At 38.0% G+C, this 19,242-nt stretch overlaps 2 protein-coding genes across 5 annotated transcripts in view; one reads left to right on the forward strand and one right to left on the reverse strand.

Annotated features, from left to right (window-relative positions):
- The window catches only part of NECAB1 (N-terminal EF-hand calcium binding protein 1), a 39,597-nt gene extending 39,028 nt beyond the window's left edge, over window positions 1-569 (forward strand). For both annotated transcript variants that reach the window (XM_081951176.1, XM_081951177.1), the window contains one exon: window positions 447-569. In XM_081951176.1, coding sequence (XP_081807302.1) covers window positions 447-472 — 26 coding nt within the window. In that variant the 3' untranslated portion in view covers window positions 473-569. The remainder of the gene's footprint in view (window positions 1-446) is intronic.
- Window positions 570-637: 68 nt separating this feature from the next.
- Window positions 638-9,907, reverse strand: LOC309391098 (uncharacterized protein C8orf88). 3 transcript variants are annotated; one of them, XM_081951181.1, is made up of 6 exons: window positions 9,226-9,351; window positions 8,762-8,854; window positions 8,555-8,646; window positions 5,571-5,655; window positions 4,954-5,060; window positions 638-2,977 (listed from the first exon to the last, which is right to left on the reverse strand). In XM_081951181.1, exons 2-6 carry the CDS (start codon window positions 8,826-8,828, stop codon window positions 2,930-2,932), a joined length of 399 nt encoding a protein of 132 aa, XP_081807307.1. In that variant the 5' UTR covers window positions 8,829-8,854; window positions 9,226-9,351; the 3' UTR covers window positions 638-2,929. The 3 variants fall into 3 exon arrangements, with proteins under 3 accessions (XP_081807307.1, XP_081807306.1, XP_081807305.1); XM_081951180.1 differs by lacking the exon at window positions 9,226-9,351 and adding an exon at window positions 9,753-9,907 and having other exon boundaries at window positions 639-2,977; XM_081951179.1 differs by lacking the exon at window positions 9,226-9,351 and adding an exon at window positions 9,459-9,698 and having other exon boundaries at window positions 641-2,977.
- Between the last annotated feature and the right edge of the window lie 9,335 nt (window positions 9,908-19,242).

A 19,242-nucleotide genomic window follows, 5' to 3' on the forward strand; every position in this document is an offset into this window, starting at 1 on the left:
AAAATAAGGCTAAAACCATCTATATATCTATCCATCTATATATATAAACTTTTATGCAGATGACAAGTAATTTTACTCTAAAGCTATGCTGTTACTATAATCAGTCAGATAAAAAGACTGCCAAATCCCAACAATTTTTAATTGTCTTAGTCAAATTGGGATATGAATATTACACCGTTTAAAATATTTTAATCTTGTAGGAATTTTGCAAGGTTGATGTTTATTTGTTTATCTATTACATTTATATGCTGCCCATATCACTCTACAAAGCTACTCCACAAAGATTATTTATGTATGTCAGTATATTTTAATCTGTTCTGGTATAACAACTAAATAAAATGAAATATCTATTTACATATTGCAAAATTATTTTACAACTAAGCAGTCCTTTGAAATGTTGATGGAAATTACTGACATGATTTAAATCATTAATATTTCCTTTTCAGCTTCTTGGTGCATCCTGAACAACTAGAAGTACATACTTCTTAAAAGTAGGCGCTACATTAAACTGCACCTAGAGAACAATCATAGTCTCTGAAGTTACCAAATCATGACTATTCCTTCACGGATAATTCTTCCTTTTAAAACAAATTCACGTTGTAAAATTTATTGTGATTAATATTGTATGAAATGATACAAATTCATTTTAATTTCATGGTTATTTTTTAAATAAGGTATTGTGTTCCCTGTGTTTATTATGCGCATTTGTGTTTTGTAAAGTTCCCTGAAAATTTATTTCTACCATCGTTTGAAATTGTTCTGTCTATTAAATTAGTGTACAGTGATGTTAGTCAGAAAAAGACTTGTGACGAAACTAACATGTTTTACTGTTTTATATTTATAGAAATAGAAAAAGTTTCATTATATGATGTTTATAAATAAATCTGTAAGGAATAGCTATGTTAACATCAGACAGAATATGAATACAAATCTTTGTGTGGAGATGATGCCATGTTTTGGGCTGAAAACTTGAATAATTAGCAATGAACATTAAACTACAGAAATCATGGACCTGAAAAGTAATCTATTAAAAACTAAGATAGCTATGTTTCATAAAATGGATCTAAAGTCAGAATCTCAAAAGGAGACAGAAAGACACTGTATGGACGTTGCATAAAACAAGAACAGTTTGCAAAGACAAGCATGGAAACATATTGATATTGATGTCAACTAGAATTGGCAGTTTCTTTTTCTTATCACATGCCTTTAATTTCTTTGTCTTATTGTGTTTTTTTAGGCTTATTGTGTTTACTCAATTTTTACACTTTATTTTGAAAGTCTGATAAATATAGATGTATGTAAACTTTCAAATGCTGCTCTATGTGAAAGTATCTTTAGTTGCTCTATACAAGCAACTAAAAAAAAATCTTCACAAAAGCAAATACCATTCCACATTTACATTCATAACACAGATAACACAAGAAAAACATTACAATTGTAACATATTTGCAGAATTTGGAAAAGTTTGAAAGGAACAAAATACCACAGTAGTTGATTAGCGATATTAGATTAGGATGACCATTGTACTAGAGGACTAGATGTATCTTTGAATCCAAAATCTTAACTATTTAGATGCTATCATGTGGAAAAGAAAGTGAAACCCAATTTGATTTAGTAGTTCTAAAGCTTAAGCATCAGCTAGAAACGAGAAAACTGAGTTCTAATCCCGTCTCAATATAAAAGCTGTCTGGGTGACTTTGACCCAGTTATTCTCTCTCAGCCCATGACATCAGGCTCTGATGGCAAATCAATTGATCAATTCCTATCACAAAACAAATGGATCAATACTTAGTTGATCTGAAAAAAAAATGATTCTGCAGTTGTGGGAAAATGCTAGGGAAAAATATGGAAAAGAATGTACAGCAAAATCTGGGAAAGAGGGGAGGGGGAAATGACAGATGTAGAGATCAAATTATTAACACTTAACCAATACTTATATGTACAATATTTTTAAAAAACTTTCAAAAATGACATAGCATCTAAATCCTAAGAATTGAAAGTTTTAAACATTTAACAAAAAGACAAAAAGCAATAGCACTTAAACTTATAGACTGCTTCATAGTGCTTTACAGCCCACTCTAAATGGTTTACAGAATAAGCACAATTGCACCCCACCAATCTGGGTCCTCAGTTTACTGACTTCAAAAGAATGGAAGGTTGAGTCAACCTTGAGCCGCTCAGGATTAAACTCCTGGAATGAGCAGTGAGTTAGCCTGCAGTACTGCATTCTAACCACTGCCTCATCATGGCATTTGTAATAGCCCCATACAAGCATTGCTTGTATACAGCTAATTAAATCGGGACTAAGGATATGGGGCAATCTATATCTTTGATGGTCATGTTTTGCTATTTACTACTTAAATGTTTGGCATGAAAATCATCAAAGATTCCAGTGCTCATACCACTTTTTGTACATATTGACGTTAAAAGGTTCTACAATCTAGCAAGAAGATTGGTGCATGGAAGCAGAAGTTATGTGTGTGTCCATGTTCCCCAACTCAGTTTAGTTTATGATATGAGTTGGCATCTAGTCAAAATGCAAACAGCCACAAGATATGAGCAGTTTATAGCAGTGAGAGATATGGCATATTCCCAATATTTGGAATTTTGTTAGAATAAAAGGTGAGGAATGAGACTTGTTAGGATCTGCAACTTATTTTCATATGTAGCATTCCCAAAACTTGACAAGTGATAATGATCCTGCTTCACTTCAGCAGTTGTTTCCTTTATCTATCACTACAAAAATCTTAATATACTAGTTCAGAATCAGACAACAGTTTAAGTTGATTCACATACATTTTTGCTTGAATATAGCTTTACTGATGATTACACCAACTGTAAAAGATACATCTGAATTCAGTCTATTGATATTACAGATCACTTTTCCTTAATTTTTTTTAAATGGTGAAAAGAGACGCATTCTTTATCTTCAGAAAGATCTATCATTGCTTGTAGCGGGTAATAAACAATAATTTTTCTACAAAACAAAAGGCCCACACATTTGGTTAATAGAAAACATTACATATTTAAATAAGTTTTGAAACATGTTAGCATTTATTAGATTGAGACACAACTCAAGACAAAACTGCAAACTAAGAAACTCAATCCTCTGACATAATTAGAAGAGCTATGAAAAATATATAAACAATGAATTAAAGTATACTAGCAATATTTATGGGTAAAATAATGTGACAGGATATCCAGAAGAATACTATTCCATACTGGCAACTCTCTCAGCTTTAACCTCCCCTCCACAAAGTGCTTTTTATATCCAATGCAGTTAATGTTATTTCAGACATTCTCTTCTCAATTCTCAAAATATGCTAATATACTGATGCAGGCTCTCACAGCCAGTGTCAATCTAATAGTGATGACCTTCCAGAGTAATAGGTTAAGGTCTAATTAGGAGATCTGAGAAATGTGCTACAAAGCAGATCGCTGTCATCTCAGAAAATGCCAGCCACAACTGCTGATGAAATGTCAGGATACCAGATACTGTAATTAGATGACACCTATTAGCCCAGAAGCTCATCACTGGAAAGATATAGAGGCAATCTGCAACTTATGATCATTTGTTTAGTGACCATTTGAAGTTACAATGGTGCTAAAGGAATGGCTATGACCAGTCCTCAGAGTTCTGGCCACCCCAGCACCCTTACTGTCATGTGAGCATGAGCTAGGCATTTGGTTCACATTTATAACTGGTTGCAGCACCTGCCAATCACGTGATCACAATTTGCTACATTCTTTTGCTAGCATCCCCAAAAAGTCAATGGGGAAGGTCACAAGTCACTGTGGTAAGTCTCTCCCCCCACGCACTCTCCTCCAGCCCCATGCCCTCAATGCTATGCTGGCCACTTGTGCACCATCCCTCACCTGTACCCTTGTGTACCCTCTCTGACCCTCCCTCCCAAGCATCTTTCTGACCCTTGCTGCACCCCTGCACTCTCTCTATCTCTTAAAACTGCATCTCTTAGCAATAGGAATTTCAGACTCTATTGCTGTCATAAATCAAGATTACCTGTATTAGTAAAGTTCGGACAGGCATTTATAATCATATGTAGTTTTTGTATTTATAACCACTGTGTGAATGATTGCAGAGTTATGGAATTACAAGCAGTAACTTAATCTAAGTTCATATAACAAAAATATATGAAAAAATGTTCTTTAATTTACAGAAATCCATGTATAAATATGACAGGAAAAAATTACAGCTGCATTATTTATTTTGCAAATTGGAAACACAGCATCACTTTCCCCACTGTTAAAGAAGCATGCTTTTTACAAAGCTTGAGCAACTGCTACTGAAACTTTTCCTTGTCTGTCTCCCCACCAATATACATGCACAGGTACTATATACAGTTCTACTTTCACTATAAAACCCATCCCCAATATTTCAGTGGGAAAAAGTTTGGAAGGACCTAATGTCTCGAGTTTCATTTTGGTATATACTTTTGTTCAACATCACTTTAAATTTATAATAGGTTGGAAAATCATGAACATCTATTCATTACTTTATGTATTAATTCTAAAGCCTTCAGACATCCATGGCCTCATTCCATTCATTTCAATCATTTCCAGTTTATTTTTATATCTAAAGGATAATAGTTTTTTAATACCATGAAATATACAAAATGCACTTTGCTTAGATTTTGTATGCAGGTAATTCTGGGTTATGGAGAATATTTGCATAATATATACAGACCTTCCCATTTATTCATAAAATAATATAGTAAGTAGCAGCAATTACCATTTGTGAAAGAAATGTGGTTCTTCCCTAAACTACTAGAGATATCTAATCTGGTAAGAAATTACCTGTATCATCATTTTGTCATCATTGTGACTAAGAACGGATATCTATGCTGCAACTTCACTATACAATAAAACTGTACTACTAATTTAAATGTTAGTAAAATTATTTCTACAACCTCGGTTTTAAATTCATATACTTACTGGTTTTTCCAGTACAATAGGATGATCAGGAAGAAATTCTGGCTTCTTTTGGGCAAGTGAAACCTCTGAAAGTTTCAGAAGGAAATCTCTGCTATATGTTATTCTTTCTGCCAACACAAAAATTTATTAATGAAAAGTAATAGGAACACTGATATACAAATCAGGCATCTTCTAATGAAAATTAATGACTATATTTTTTTTGCAAACAATTTTACAGGAATTTAGTTAGCAAAACTGTATCCTTATTACTAAAAATAACGAAGTATGTTATTGGATGTTTATACACAGTAACTGTCATTTGAATTATGATTATCATTCTATACTAAATGTTATAGTAATTTATACAGAATTTTAAAGTTCAGAGTCTAGTGTTGTAAAGAGATTGGATTGACATGCAATCATTATGTGGCTTATCCCTTGAGCTTCTGAAATATAAATACCACCTTTGCTGTAAGCATGGTATGCTAAATGAATTCTTGAATAAAAATTCATTTAAGATGACAGATAAATTTCAAATATTGAATTGAAATTAAAAATTAATAGAAAAGTCTAAGCTCAAAACCTGAAATAAATTTTGTATATTTCTTCATGATAATTTAAAAAATTTTAATACTTACCTTTTGTGACTTCATTTTTATGCTGCACTGACAGACTAGGAATCAAATTGTCATTTAAAACCAGCATTCCATTAGATTTACATATCTAAAATAAAGTGTAATACATATTATATTCTAATATGCATATATATCTAATATACATATTTTGTACATTATTTTACAAGGTTCTAGGAACTTTTGATAATTCGTGCAGGAGATATTGTATACATATTTTATACAGATTCATACAATGTATACCACTTGTAATTTTAATAGTGAAGAACATCCCCATAACATTCTAATTGCAGTTCATAAGGTTAGAAGTCACAATATACAGTGTGGAAGGAAGAACTAGATTCATTCAAATTCTATCACATTTTCACAGGCATACATGAGAAAGTACTATATAAGACTGTCAGATCAGCCACCACAAAATTGTCAGTGCTTCTTCTATGCTGCTTTTATGTACCATTTACATTTTGAAAGAACAAGATACAGGTAGACCCTGACTTACGACTGCAATTGAGCCAAAATTTCCACTGCTAAATAAGACAGTTATTAAGTGAGTTTTCCCCCATTTAACCTTTTTGCCACAGTTAAGAGAATCACTGCAGTTGTTAAATGAGTCACACGGTTGTTAAGTGAATTTTTACAACAAATGCACTGTCCCGATGTTTTGTAACATTCCTAGCCAGCTTCTAACAAGCAAAGTCAATGAGGGAAGCTGGGTTCGCTTAAAACTGCAATGTTTTACTTAAACAACTGTGGCACAAAGGTTGTAAAATGGGGCAAAACTCATTTAACTACTGGTTAGCGATAGAAATTTTGGGCTCAATTATGACTGTAAGTTGTTAGATGTTTCAAATTATGTATTAATTTGGTATGCACACTGTAGGAAGAGAATCATATTAGTCTATGTTAGCTAAAAATGGGCAATTTGATACAAGATTTAAATTGGTATAAGAGAAGGAAGAAAGTTATGAAAGTACACCTTACATGTGAGACAGATTATACTTGGGATAAAACACATTCATTTTGAGGTAGCCTGAAACTTTTTGATGTATATAAATTGAACAATTTCTCATTCATTCTTGCTGCTACAATCTCATTTTTGCAAAATGATCATTTTGAGATTTGTAGTAGAGTGCCTGGAAGTTGAAATGCTCTATATAACTTAGTCCTTCTTTTGATTCCCGATATCAATTTGTATCCATTCATTAAGTCTGAACTATTAGAAGGTCAAGGCTGGCAAATGATGGCATATATCATATTAGAAGTCCTCTAAGTACTATATACCCTATTTTTCGGAGTATAAGACACATTGAAGTATAAGACGCACCAAGGTTTTGAAGAGGCAATTTTTTTAAAAAAATAGGTAGTTAGAGAGGGATAGAGAGGGAGAGAAAGAGAGAAGGGGGGGGCATTGCAGAGTGCTCCTGATGGGGTGGGGGGGGCAAAAACGAGCAAACAGCCCGTTTTTCGCAAAAGCATTTTTTTTGTCAAAAAAATTGCATGCATAGCCTTATGGAGGCTTATAGAGTGCTGCTGGGGGCTGGGTGGGGGCAAAAAACGGCCCATTTTTCGCTCATTTCTGCCTTCCCCAGCATCCAGGAGCTTTCTGAAAGCCTCCATAACGCTATGCATCGCCATTTTGGTGAAGGCGGGGCTTCAGGAGGCAAAAAAATGCTGTATTCGGTGTATAAGACGCACCAAGATTTTCAGCCTCTTTTTTGAGGGAAAAAGGTGCATCTTATACTCTGAAAAATACGGTAGCTGTTTCCATATGTCTCAAAAATATGTTTTGGAAGTGTTTAATACATTATAACTGTCAGCTGATAAGGTAGTCATAATCTGTGCAACATAGTTTAGTTTATTGATTAGTCTTCTGATCATATTTTTTAAAAAGTACCTGATCTAATTTCAGGTAAAATAGTTAAAAATACAATAATAAAATAAACATATGGTAAATACAGAGAATCATTCAGATAAGTATATGACATTTGCAGAACACCCCAATCTGCTTGATATAATGGGTTCTTAGCTTGACTGTCTTAACTATAGACTTGGCAGTTCTGCTCACAATATATTCATTAGAGCTGAGGAGAGAATAGGACAATCTAATTCAGATCCCAGTGGGCTGTTCTTTCAAGTAGGGATGTTAAATATCTAAGACTTAGGGTTCTATACTGTAGGTGAAAGTGGGGGGAAAAGCATGATCAATATCTTCAATGGCTGGGACACCATATTTACATATCCTCTCATATGGCATGTAATCTGTCCAACATATAGCCTGTATGTGCCTAACCAACTGACTTCTTTCATTTTCCCCTACCTCATCCCAATTTAAAGTGTATATCATTTAGCTCTAGCTCACAAAACTTATTCCTTTTAAAAAGTTTGTTAGTTCAAAAAGATTATACCATTTTTTTATTTGGGGTAGGTACAGTAAAGTACAGAGTATTCGCTGGCAGGGACCAGAGGACAAGCTTTTCCTGCAGAGTAGAATGTTCCATGTTCCACAGAACATAGCCAGGTTTTTAGGGCCTTATGAAAGACTAACGTGGTTAGGGCCAGTCTTGGGTCCTAAAAACCTGGCTATGTTCCCATGCCTTGGGTGCTGAATGTGATTAAAAACCCCATTTTCTGCCTGTATTGCTAACTGGCCAAGAATTTTGCTCCTGCGTATATTTAATTTGGATGTTTTTACTGTTTTTAATATTTTTAATTGTATTTTTTTCTGTTACAACCCAATCATGGGCTTATAGAAATTCAATGATTGATTGACTGACTGAATCAAAGTTCTCATCCTAGTAGTTTAAAATACAAGATAATCACAATTATTATTTTACAGTTATTTCAAAACAAGTTCAAGTAATGGGTTATGACGCTGGCATGTGAAACTAGCCAAATATTGTTACACATCACAGTATCTAAGGTATTTATAGCATGAGGTTCCAGTAAAAGAGGGATTTTTGTTGTTGCTCTTTTATTGAAATAATACTTACTGAACTAATTTCATTATGTAAAAAGACAGAAGCACTGCATGGAAAGTCAGCCTGAAAACTACCAGAGTCTGTTGATACCGTGGCTAAGGATGCTGCAAAAAAAAAGGAATAGCTTTAATTCTTCATTAATACGCTGAGTGCCCTTCTAAATCTCTGTATTAATGTGGTGTTCTCTGCACAAATACTTGAGGTGATCAAGACACTTACCACGAGAAGAGAGGCACAGAGATCTTGCTGGCTGAAGGTGCTTACCAATCAATCTCTTAGTTTCCATTTGTTAAAACACTTGGAGATGCCATGCTGGAAAATAAACAGCCCCATAATATACACAGATGGAAAACCGGGCAATTACTTAAAGTGTACTATTTCAGGACTTCCCAACACCATATCTAGTACTCAAGTCCTTGCCTAAACCCTCCCCCATCTTCCTACCCACCCATCCCGTCCACACACACACACATATATAGTTAGTGGCTGGCTAGGACGCGACTGCACGATAAAGGAAATCTGTAAAACTCCTCAAGGTGCCTCCACTCGAAAAACCCCACTGAGTTTGGAAGGTGTTAAAAAAAGAGCAATAAAGCAAACTCTTTGGGAACGATAAGAAACGGCGGACTCGCTCAGGGGCCTTCATAAAAGAGCGCTAAATTCATAAGGAAGAACTATCGTACTTCATAAGCACTTAAACAACAACAAAAAATATTTTCCTATTTTCGGGCAGCTCGGGCGGCAAAAGCGGCCACAGCCGCCCTTTAGGGCCATGCGCTTCATGCGCATGCGCGGTTCCCTTTCTGGCGCGGCCTCGCCGTTTCTCTGAGGCCATGGCGTTCGACCTTTTTGTTGGTCGACGACTCGACGGCCCCTTCTTCCTCCTCTCTCTTTTTTTAAAGCGAGGCCTGCTTACCAGCACTCTGCGCTCTCACCCCGGGAGCAAGAGCAGCGCCGGCCGTTCCCGCGAGCGCAAGGAGCGGTCTTCGAGAGGGAACCGGACGGGACAGCCCGGCTAAGTGACGGCCCGAATGTTTGTGGCGGAGAAGCAGCTAACCGCCGCGGCGGCAGAGCCGCCAGTATTCTAAAGGCGCGCGCAGGGAACCTGGCGGCAGCCGTTACTGTCCATCATCGTCGTTGTCGTCATCATTATCACCACAGACCCTCTTTTTTTTTTTTTAACCAAAGTTGGCTTTGGAGGCCTGCTTACCAGCACTCTGCGCTCTCACCCCTGACTCTTTGCCTTTGGCTTCTCGGCCTTCGTGTGCAGGCACACTTGTAGAGAACGGGAAGGCTCCTCCCGTTTCTTGCCTTCGCTCTTTTACATCCATTTATTTCGAAGAATCTTAGGTTTCTTACTGCTGTTTGAAAGCGCATAAAGGGGAATATAAAAATATTTAAAGGGTAACCGTTGAATAATTTGGCATACGTTTAGTAAAGCCTAAAAGTGTAAGAGACCTCTGGTTAGCTTGCATGTTTTTCAAGCAACTTAGATATAGATTAAGAGAGTTAGAAGGGACCTTGTAGGTCATCTAGTCCAACCCCCTGCCCAAGCAGCACACCCTACAGCATTTGACTTTTTTTTTTCATTGAGTTATAAGATAAGATACAAAATACAAAAATAAATAGGAAAACAGTTGGGAGGAAGGGGCAGGAAGAAAAGTGAGGAAAGATTAGGAAGAGGAAAAAGAAGCATTGACTTCCGACTCTGTTGCAGTAAAATAAGGCATTAATGTCAAATCACAACTTTTTGTTTTTTCATAATAATATAAACTATCCATTTCTATCGGTCAGTCTAATAGGTAAAACCCAAAATCAAAGTTTCATTCTTTGCCACTTCAAGCACAAAGTGCAGAAGCTGTCTCCATGTGGAAGCAAAAGCATTTATAGTCGTCTTTAATCAAAACGGTCAGTTTTGCCATTTCAGCCAACTCCCATCAGCTTCTGCAACCATTTGTCCATGGTAGAAATCGAAGTGTCCTTCCATTTTTGTGCATACAGTAGTCTTGCTATAAAATCTAAATGTATAAGAGACCTCTAGTTATCTTGCATGTTCTTCAAAGAAGTTGATTCTGTTGCCTCAGACTTTAGGTTTCATTATTAACTTTTAAAAAGATAATACTAGCACTTTCAACATGGCAATGAGGGCCACATTTTTATCAGGGAAAAATGTTTTTTTTTTCTTTTTAATCAAGACTTTTTTCTTTTGGTAAATAAAGACTTGTATTTTTAGCAGTAAACAACAACATATTCTTTTAAAAAATCCTTGAATACAGTGGCAAGTTCTAAGAAAGATACAAATCCAGCTGGAAAGGAGTAATGTAACTGATAAACTTGCCACTTGTGAAATATTTACTAAGTTTACTAACAAGAGAAACATACAACATAGACTCATTGAATACAAAAAGCAAGTTATTAGAATAATTGAATGTTTATGTTGTGTGTGTTATACTATACATATACTGTAGGAAATGAGTGGTATAATATTCAAATAAGGGCATAAACATTCAATTACTCTTCATATTTCTGTATTTAGAAAGCACAAAATGATTTAATATAAAAATGAACACATTTAAAAAATATTACATATCAATTTGTTCAGTTGCACAAATAAACTGAAAATTTGTAGTGATATGAGTCTTAAAATGATGACTTTTGGACTGCCCCATAAATAAAATTAATGTAGTCTTCTCCTCCATAGTAATGTTATCTGGAATTTTAGGTTTCATTCTTAGCTTTTTAATAAAGATGGTAGTAGCTTTAGCATGGCATCCATGTTTCCTTTTAAAGTTCAAGATACCCATTTTTGTTTTAGCCAAAGCCATTTCTTTATTTCTTTATTTTTAGCTGCAGGAAGTAACCTCTTTAGAAACTAAACAATAGGGAGTGTATTCTAGAGGTCCTTGAATACATTTGCAAGTATTATGAAAGAAACTCTTGGAAAAAGCTCTACTCATGTAGAGTAACCCATAAATTTGCCCTTTGGAATGATATCTTTAACCAATGGTTTCTACTGTTCAATTCTTACCTCTAATGTATTTTATTGTTCAATTACCGTAGTTGCTTTCTGACTCATTGCATATACCTAATGTACCATTTATTTCTGTACTATATATAAACATTGACCCTTAAACACTTTTTGCTTGTGATTCGGAAGGGGTGGCAGCGAAAGTACCGTATATGTGATTTAAAAGCTGCTTTGCAAAGTTAGTGACTCCCAAATTCTTAGATCAAGTTCCACTTCAATTGGTGGGTCTGCGTTTTAAAGGAAACTGTAGCCAGGAGGTACTGTTGGGAGAAATGTCCTTCTGGGTTCGGCTCCAAGTGGGGAAAAAAGACACTGGAGACATGGAGGCTGCTTGGAAAGATGGTTTAATGGTGGACAGGACCACATGGCCTGAGTCCTGAACAGAAAAGGTGATCACATGCTTCAATGTTGGTGGAGAAGAGAAGAGAAGGGAAGAGAAGACAAGAAGAAGGGCTTGCAGGGATTTTTATAATCTGTTCTGCCCCACCTATCTGTTTCCTGTTCCTGTGTAAGAAGTGTATTCTGATTGGTTGTCAGACTCCCATGGGCCCGTGCAAGGGCAACCCTCTAGGCTGTTTTGAATCCAGGTTTGAGTTCAGATGCCATGTGGTCAGTTGAGTAAAGGCTTATTATCCTGCCTTAATCCCATCACAGCTGAAGAGGAGAACTCTTTATTATGTAAAGTGGACTAGCTTGGCCTTCTTAATGGCCCATTGATAAAGTGGGGATGGGCAGGAAGCTGTAGGAATTTAGTGTTTAAAATGTGTTTCTCCCTTTTTCACATCCAGGAAAATATAATATTCTGCCTTATCAATATTTCCTAGGATATTTCATTTTTCTGGGAGAGGGCTAGGTGATAACTTCCTACAATCCCTCCTTTTTTTTTTCAAAAAAATGTGAGTGGAACGCACATGTTTTTGACAAAAGATAAAATTGGTCAGATCAGGGAAACTTAATTTTTCTGATGGAAAAGCATTGAAAGAGACAGCAGAAGGATCCCTTCAGTGGCTCCCAGAGAGCTTTCAACCATGAAGGTCTTAGCAACCAGGGCACAATTTCTGGAAAGAAATTTACAATATCCAATTTACCATGCCAATTATTTTCAGGTGTTTGATATCACTTTCTGTGAGCTTCCAGACTACAAGCAAGCAGAAGTCCCAAAAAAACTTCACAGCCATTGAAGGATTCTTCCTTTTAAAGAAGTACAGGCTGCCCATTTCCAAGGGATTTCTTTAACTTGCCCTGGCTCCTATTTTAGTGAGGCCAAATTGAGTTTAGCTAGTGTGCAATACAAGCTATTTAGTATTTTTTTTTAAGTTACACACAATGAGCCCAGGGACTCCTATCAGAGACCACCAGTGCAACATGTCCTGCTTTACTGGGCAATTGGGCAGCATCATTTATTTTTGAGTCACAGGGTTTGAGTTTTGAAGATCCTTTCTGCTACTCTTCAAGTGGGGGAATTGCCTGAGGGGAACTGACCCTCCCCTATGGGATTAAAAGGGAGATATCACTGCTTAGGCTTTTTTTTTCCCCAGGGGAAAAAAATCAACCTAAGAAAAGCTTTGTGGAGGAGATAGTTTCTGAATGGAGCCCCCCCCTCTCCCTCTCTCTCTCTTTTGTGTGTGTGTGTGTGTGTGTGTGTGTGTGTGTCTGCTTCAAAATACAGAAAATACAGATATTTTGGACAAAATTTCCCTCCCACCAGCCAGGAATCTAAGGTGTTCAGAACTTGCTGTGCTAGCCATTCTCAAATACAATTCTTACATGAATACATTAAACTGATTACAATATAAATGAGACAGGAAAGAAGAATTACAATTACAATTTCTGTGAAGGAGGCAAAGAAACAAAACTTTACAATCAGTTTCCACCCTCCCCCATAGTCTTTACAGCTGTCTTCTGGGGATAGAAGAGAGTCTTTTGGTCTTTACTTCTTCATCTCCTTTAGGGTTCTTTCATGTCTGCTAGGGTGGCATGCTTGGTTTGGTGGTAAGGCTGGTAAGAGTGGTCAGTCAGTCTTGGCAGTCTGTCCCAGGCTTGGCTAAGTTTTTTTTTTTTCTCCTCATGTCAGGTTTTATCAGGAGGCAATCACCAGCAGCAAATTGGAGAGTTATGGTTTGAGCTAGCAGTCCTGTGTTTCTGAGGTTAAAAAAAAAAGAGAGGCCAAGAATACAGTTCTTTACAGACATATCTTTAGTCTCATGTTGTGGAATATCATCCATTCTGTCCAAGTGTGGAAATCCAAACATTATTTCAGGAGGTAGACGATGTAAATTTCATGGAACATGACATTCCCACTGCCTGTATGATTGAAACACTTTTGCAGTAAGATGAGTAAATTTCCAAGATGGACAACAACTTGTGTTGCAAACAAACAAACAAACAAAATCTCATAGGGTAGAGCACCTTGACTCATAAGCGTTTAAAAATGCACTCAGGTGTAAAAGAGGGAGGTAAGAAGAACAGCTTTTAAAAAAAAATGCAATTTAAAAAAAAAAGGTACTTTGAGTCAACACTCCAAAATATCAAATTCCATTCAGATGGAAGCAAATTCTCATTAAGTATGTTAAAACATTTACAAATGTAAGCAAAATATCTCAAAATCATTCCTTTTTATAGGTTTAATTAAGCATTTTAAACCTCAAAAATTTCAAGAAAAAAAAATCAAAATTGTATTCAGAGCAAAGAAATGTAACTGCATAATTGTTATATGCAGATAAAAGATCACAATAGTGAAAGGTAAGCGGGAGCAGATCACCCATTTACTCCAAATTTCTCAGAAGAGAGGGGGGGGAAAAGTGGTTAAAGTGAGGAGAAAAAATTTCAGCCTTTAATGACCCAAAAGGAAGGAGGGAAAGAAGGAGGGGGGGGGGATGCCCAGAGGCATTCACAGGTATCACTGGGGCATTTCATACACACACTCATGGTAAAATGAGCAGACATTCATTCTCCCCGCTTTTCCTACTTCCCTCCAAAGAATGACCCAGAAGGAAGAGGGGGGGGGGGAATTCACACAGGCAATCACGTGGATCTCTGCATCCATTCACTTATCACTCCCTGGGGCATGAGGGACACATACTCACATTCATATTGCAATCAGACCTTCGTGCTTGCTCATGCCAAACAATCATAGGTATTTCAGGAAGCTTTTTTTTTTTTTCACAAGCCACCAAGCTTCATTTTCTTTTATTAGAGGATCTCACCCTCCCTTCAGGTTTGGAAATGATAACACACATGCATACACACACATACCATTAAACAACCTTGTAACTGACTGCTTCTTTATATGAAAGGGAATCAAACTACATTCATACCAACTTTACCATCAACATACTCACATTTGCACTGCAATCATTAATTTCACATACAAAAATCCCATTTCATTCGTTCTTCATGCAAGGCAGTTATTACAATTACTTCAGGGAGCTGTACATAAGCCAATGAGCTCCATTTTCTATTATTAAAGGATCTCAACTTCCCTCCAGGTCTGGAAATGATCACGCGCACACACACAGAATTTCTTAACAGACATTACATCAAATTAATCAAGTCCAATTACCTAGGTCTTCCATTCAGACAGGCTTTACCTTTTTGTTACCTGCTAAATTTCTTACTTTTGCTTGAAGTGACCCCGTTGTCCTATTTCCTTAAGCACTAGATTGTTAATACCTGTCTCTGCCCTGGGGTGTTCGTTTCTAATTTGGACCTGCCAGCGGATGCTGGCTAATTTTTAAAGATCCAAATTCTATCTTGATATCCCAGCACGCGCTGGCATTTTTAAATATCAAGATGTATGGAGACTTTCATTAACACATCATTTGCATCTGGGTGGGGCCCTTGATTCATCTGATGGTGGCCAGAAAATCAGCAAATTTGTTGACAAAATCTAAATCAAAACTGCCTTCTGGAGGCCAGGTTTTTACTTTAGGACTAATAAGAGTAGGTTGGTCAGAAAAATGTGCAGAGGGTTTTTACTCAGGTTGAAGGCAAACCTTTAGTAGGAATTTCCTTCATTTCATACATGCACACACAAGGCAACACTCTCCTCCTCCCCCCCAAAGGGAAAAAAAATCTATACTCACCTGAAGAGTACAATCTTCTAGGGCTGAAAGACATGAGAACAAGGTTCCCTCCCCCACAGAAAAGGCATTGTTGGAGGATTAGAGGTAAGGGAGGGGCGTGGGGGGGGTAGATAGCTTGCAGGCAGAGTTTGAAAAAAATAAAACCATTAGTTACTAAGCAGATAAACAGATAAACATTATGGGGATATCACAGATGAGAAATGGGGTCTGGATTCACATGCTCCAGGAAAGAAATGGACAGGTAAAATCATTTAGACACACAATAAATGCAAGGATGAAACTTTTCTTGCAAACATTTCCTGGGTTGTTACTTTAAGGTATAGGCAAGGAAGGAAGGAAGAAAAAAGTATCTTTACTCTGTCTCTGCTGGCCAAAACAGATGCAAAGCAAAGATTCCCTCCACCTTCACTCAGTTTTTGTGGGCCCAACAAACTGAGCGAAGGCAATTTCTGCCAGTTTACTCCTTTCTTTCTTTGAACACTTTAAAATTCTTGTCTTTTGGATTGGAGACATCTTAGTTACAATTACCTTGAGGGTGCACAAAGACTTAGACATACACACACACAGACAAAGAGGGAAAAACAAAATCATTCCCACCATGAATTTCAGTTAAATTGGGGAAGGCACAAATCTTAAGAAACAAAAACCACGTGGTTATATAGAAGACAGAGAAAGAGACAGACAAGAGGAAAAAAAAAGAAATCCCACCATTTCCTTTTAAGTACCTTTTCAGCCAAATTAGTTTTTCCTGTATCATCTTTCAGCAAAGCCCATTTTCTACAATCTGCTCTTTTTTTTCTTCATTCCGGCCAGGACGGGCATTTGCTTTTCGTCCCAGGCCCCCAACAACTCCCCTAGGGGGGTTTCCATGGCTACCCTCGAGCTACCGCTTCCCATGATCCCGTTTAGATGTGGGTTCACTTCGTCCTAGCCGGGTTTGCCACTTCGTATTTCCCCACTTTACTTTCGCGTCCTTAGAGGACCTTTCGCGCCCTTTTGAAGGGACTTTCTCTGTTTGCCCTTCGGAGGGTCTTATTGGTGCCCTTCGGAGGGACTTTTCTGGGGGTGCCCTTCGGAGGGACTTTTATCGCGTTCCTCACCGCGGGAACCTTCTCTCGATTCGCGCCCTTTCACGCAGGGACTTTCGATTCGCGCCCTTTCACGCAGGGACTTTTCTTACAGTTTCAAGTCTTGGGGAAAGAGACCCGGAGGACCAGCCGCACAGTGACCCAGGAGGGGTGCTGTCGGAGCGGGTATGCGTACCTCCCTTTTTCTCACTAACTTTCTTATGGGCTTTAGCTTTTTTTCTCTCACAGGACAAAAACAGCAGCAACAACAAAAAATAAAAAATCCATTCACTTTTCCATCCATTTTCACACACACTAGTCACACACAGGCAGGCATACACACATTTCCCATGCTTTAAAATTAAATTTTAGAGAATTAAAATTTAGAGGTACTCACCTTCTTTCCAGGCAGCCTTTGAGCTCAAACTCAAAACCCCTTTAAAGCCTAGATCCAAATGGCTAAGGCCAAGATAAAGTCCACCCACAGACTCAATGGGGTCTGTGCCGGCATGGGAGGCTTACCTGGGCCATATCCATTTGTTAGGCTAGCTTGGAGTCCCATCTGTGGTGTGCCAATTGTTGGGAGAAATGTCCTTCTGGGTTCGGCTCCAAGTGGGGAAAAAAGACACTGGAGACATGGAGGCTGCTTGGAAAGATGGTTTAATGGTGGACAGGACCACATGGCCTGAGTCCTGAACAGAAAAGGTGATCACATGCTTCAATGTTGGTGGAGAAGAGAAGAGAAGGGAAGAGAAGACAAGAAGAAGGGCTTGCAGGGATTTTTATAATCTGTTCTGCCCCACCTATCTGTTTCCTGTTCCTGTGTAAGAAGTGTATTCTGATTGGTTGTCAGACTCCCATGGGCCCGTGCAAGGGCAACCCTCTAGGCTGTTTTGAATCCAGGTTTGAGTTCAGATGCCATGTGGTCAGTTGAGTAAAGGCTTATTATCCTGCCTTAATCCCATCACAGCTGAAGAGGAGAACTCTTTATTATGTAAAGTGGACTAGCTTGGCCTTCTTAATGGCCCATTGATAAAGTGGGGATGGGCAGGAAGCTGTAGGAATTTAGTGTTTAAAATGTGTTTCTCCCTTTTTCACATCCAGGAAAATATAATATTCTGCCTTATCAATATTTCCTAGGATATTTCATTTTTCTGGGAGAGGGCTAGGTGATAACTTCCTACAGTACCATAAATTTATCCTCGGATAAAGTATCTCATCCTTTTTCTCAACCCCCCACATGTATGAGGACATTTTAAAACTTTTCCTGAAAATGTCCAACTGCCACTTTTGTAGGTGGTCAAGGCAAACTATACATTGATAGGGATTGTCTAGAAATGTTCTTTTGCTTTTGACGCCTGCGCAGACACTCCAAAATCAGACGGGGTTGACGCTGTTCTCTCTCAATAGACAGTTAAGACCTTGCCTGCGAAACAAGGTGTTGCTGGCTACCTCGGTGGGAGAAATTTACCTGCAGTCACTTTTAAGTATGGTTTTTTTTGGGGGGGGGATAGAAAAAGAATCCTGCATCGTGCCAATCTTGTCTGGTTTCTTGGTCTTCAAAATGCATTCCCGAAAGCACAAGGGATTTGCGTTTTGCGTGGCGGAGATCAAAACCCAGCAATTGAACCACACGATCAGCCTCGCATTTTCTGGTTTCCCCGAATGCTCACGCGCTCAGGTTTGCACGCATAAACACCCCCACACACACACACATTTATGCATCAATATTCTCCACATAAGTATCTTTGACTACGTATGTGGATCTGGGAAGCTTCTATTCGTCGATCGGCGCTTGGGAGACTCCCAGCTGCCTTCTTTCACCGATTCTGTTCCCTTTCCGGGCAGTTTCCGTTGCAGTCGGCTGGCCAAGATGTTAGCAGAAGGAGAAACCGGGGGTCCTTTTTCTATCCCTTAGGACCAGATTGTGTGGGATATAAAGAAAACTCACAAGCGGAATTGAGGATTATGTTACGGGAAAAAGGTCACTGGTAGCTGCGGGGCGTGGGAAGAGAGATTTCCCAGACCGAGGCGGCGAAGAGGGCTTTCCCCGATTGCTCTTTGCCGGTGGGAGAAAAGGCCCTCGCCGGGGAAGGAATTTGCACGCGATCCGAGTTTCTGATAAGGGAGGGGGGAGAGGGAGGGGCACGTTTACTCGCCGGCTCAAAAAAAGGGGCGCCGAGAAGAAATGGACCCTCTGGTTCGGAGAATTCCTGAGCTAAAGAGAGCAATGGCTACCTCTGTTCCAAAGAGCAGGGTTAGCCTAACGAAAAATTATCACCAGACTAGCCGATTTTGAGAATTTCCTTGCATCCAAATAGAGACCAGAGGAAGACACATTTCAGAAATCTGAGCAGAAATCTTCCAAATATCTATTTTACAAAAACAATTTCTGTAAATTAAATCATTTTTAAAAATCGAGATAAAAATGAAATACATACACAAGTACACACACACACACAAACACACACTTAAATGTTCCTTGTTGATTTGAGTACTTGCTGGCAAGCACCATGAGCA

The sequence above is a fragment of the Natrix helvetica genome (genome assembly GCF_964273705.1).
Source record: "Natrix helvetica genome assembly, chromosome: 4".
NCBI lineage: Eukaryota > Metazoa > Chordata > Lepidosauria > Squamata > Natricidae > Natrix > Natrix helvetica.

Bases quoted from the DNA above. Each gene is read 5' to 3' on its own strand.
- LOC309391098 (XM_081951181.1), bottom strand. From the start codon at position 8,828: ATGGAAACTAAGAGATTGATTGGTAAGCACCTTCAGCCAGCAAGATCT. The intron at 5,656-8,554 runs GTAAGTATTATT...ACTTTATTTTAG, and splicing joins TACATAATGAAATTAGTTCA to ATATGTAAATCTAATGGAAT. The intron at 2,978-4,953 runs GTAAGTATATGA...TTTGTTTTGTAG, and splicing joins CTATTGTACTGGAAAAACCA to AAAAATTATTGTTTATTACC.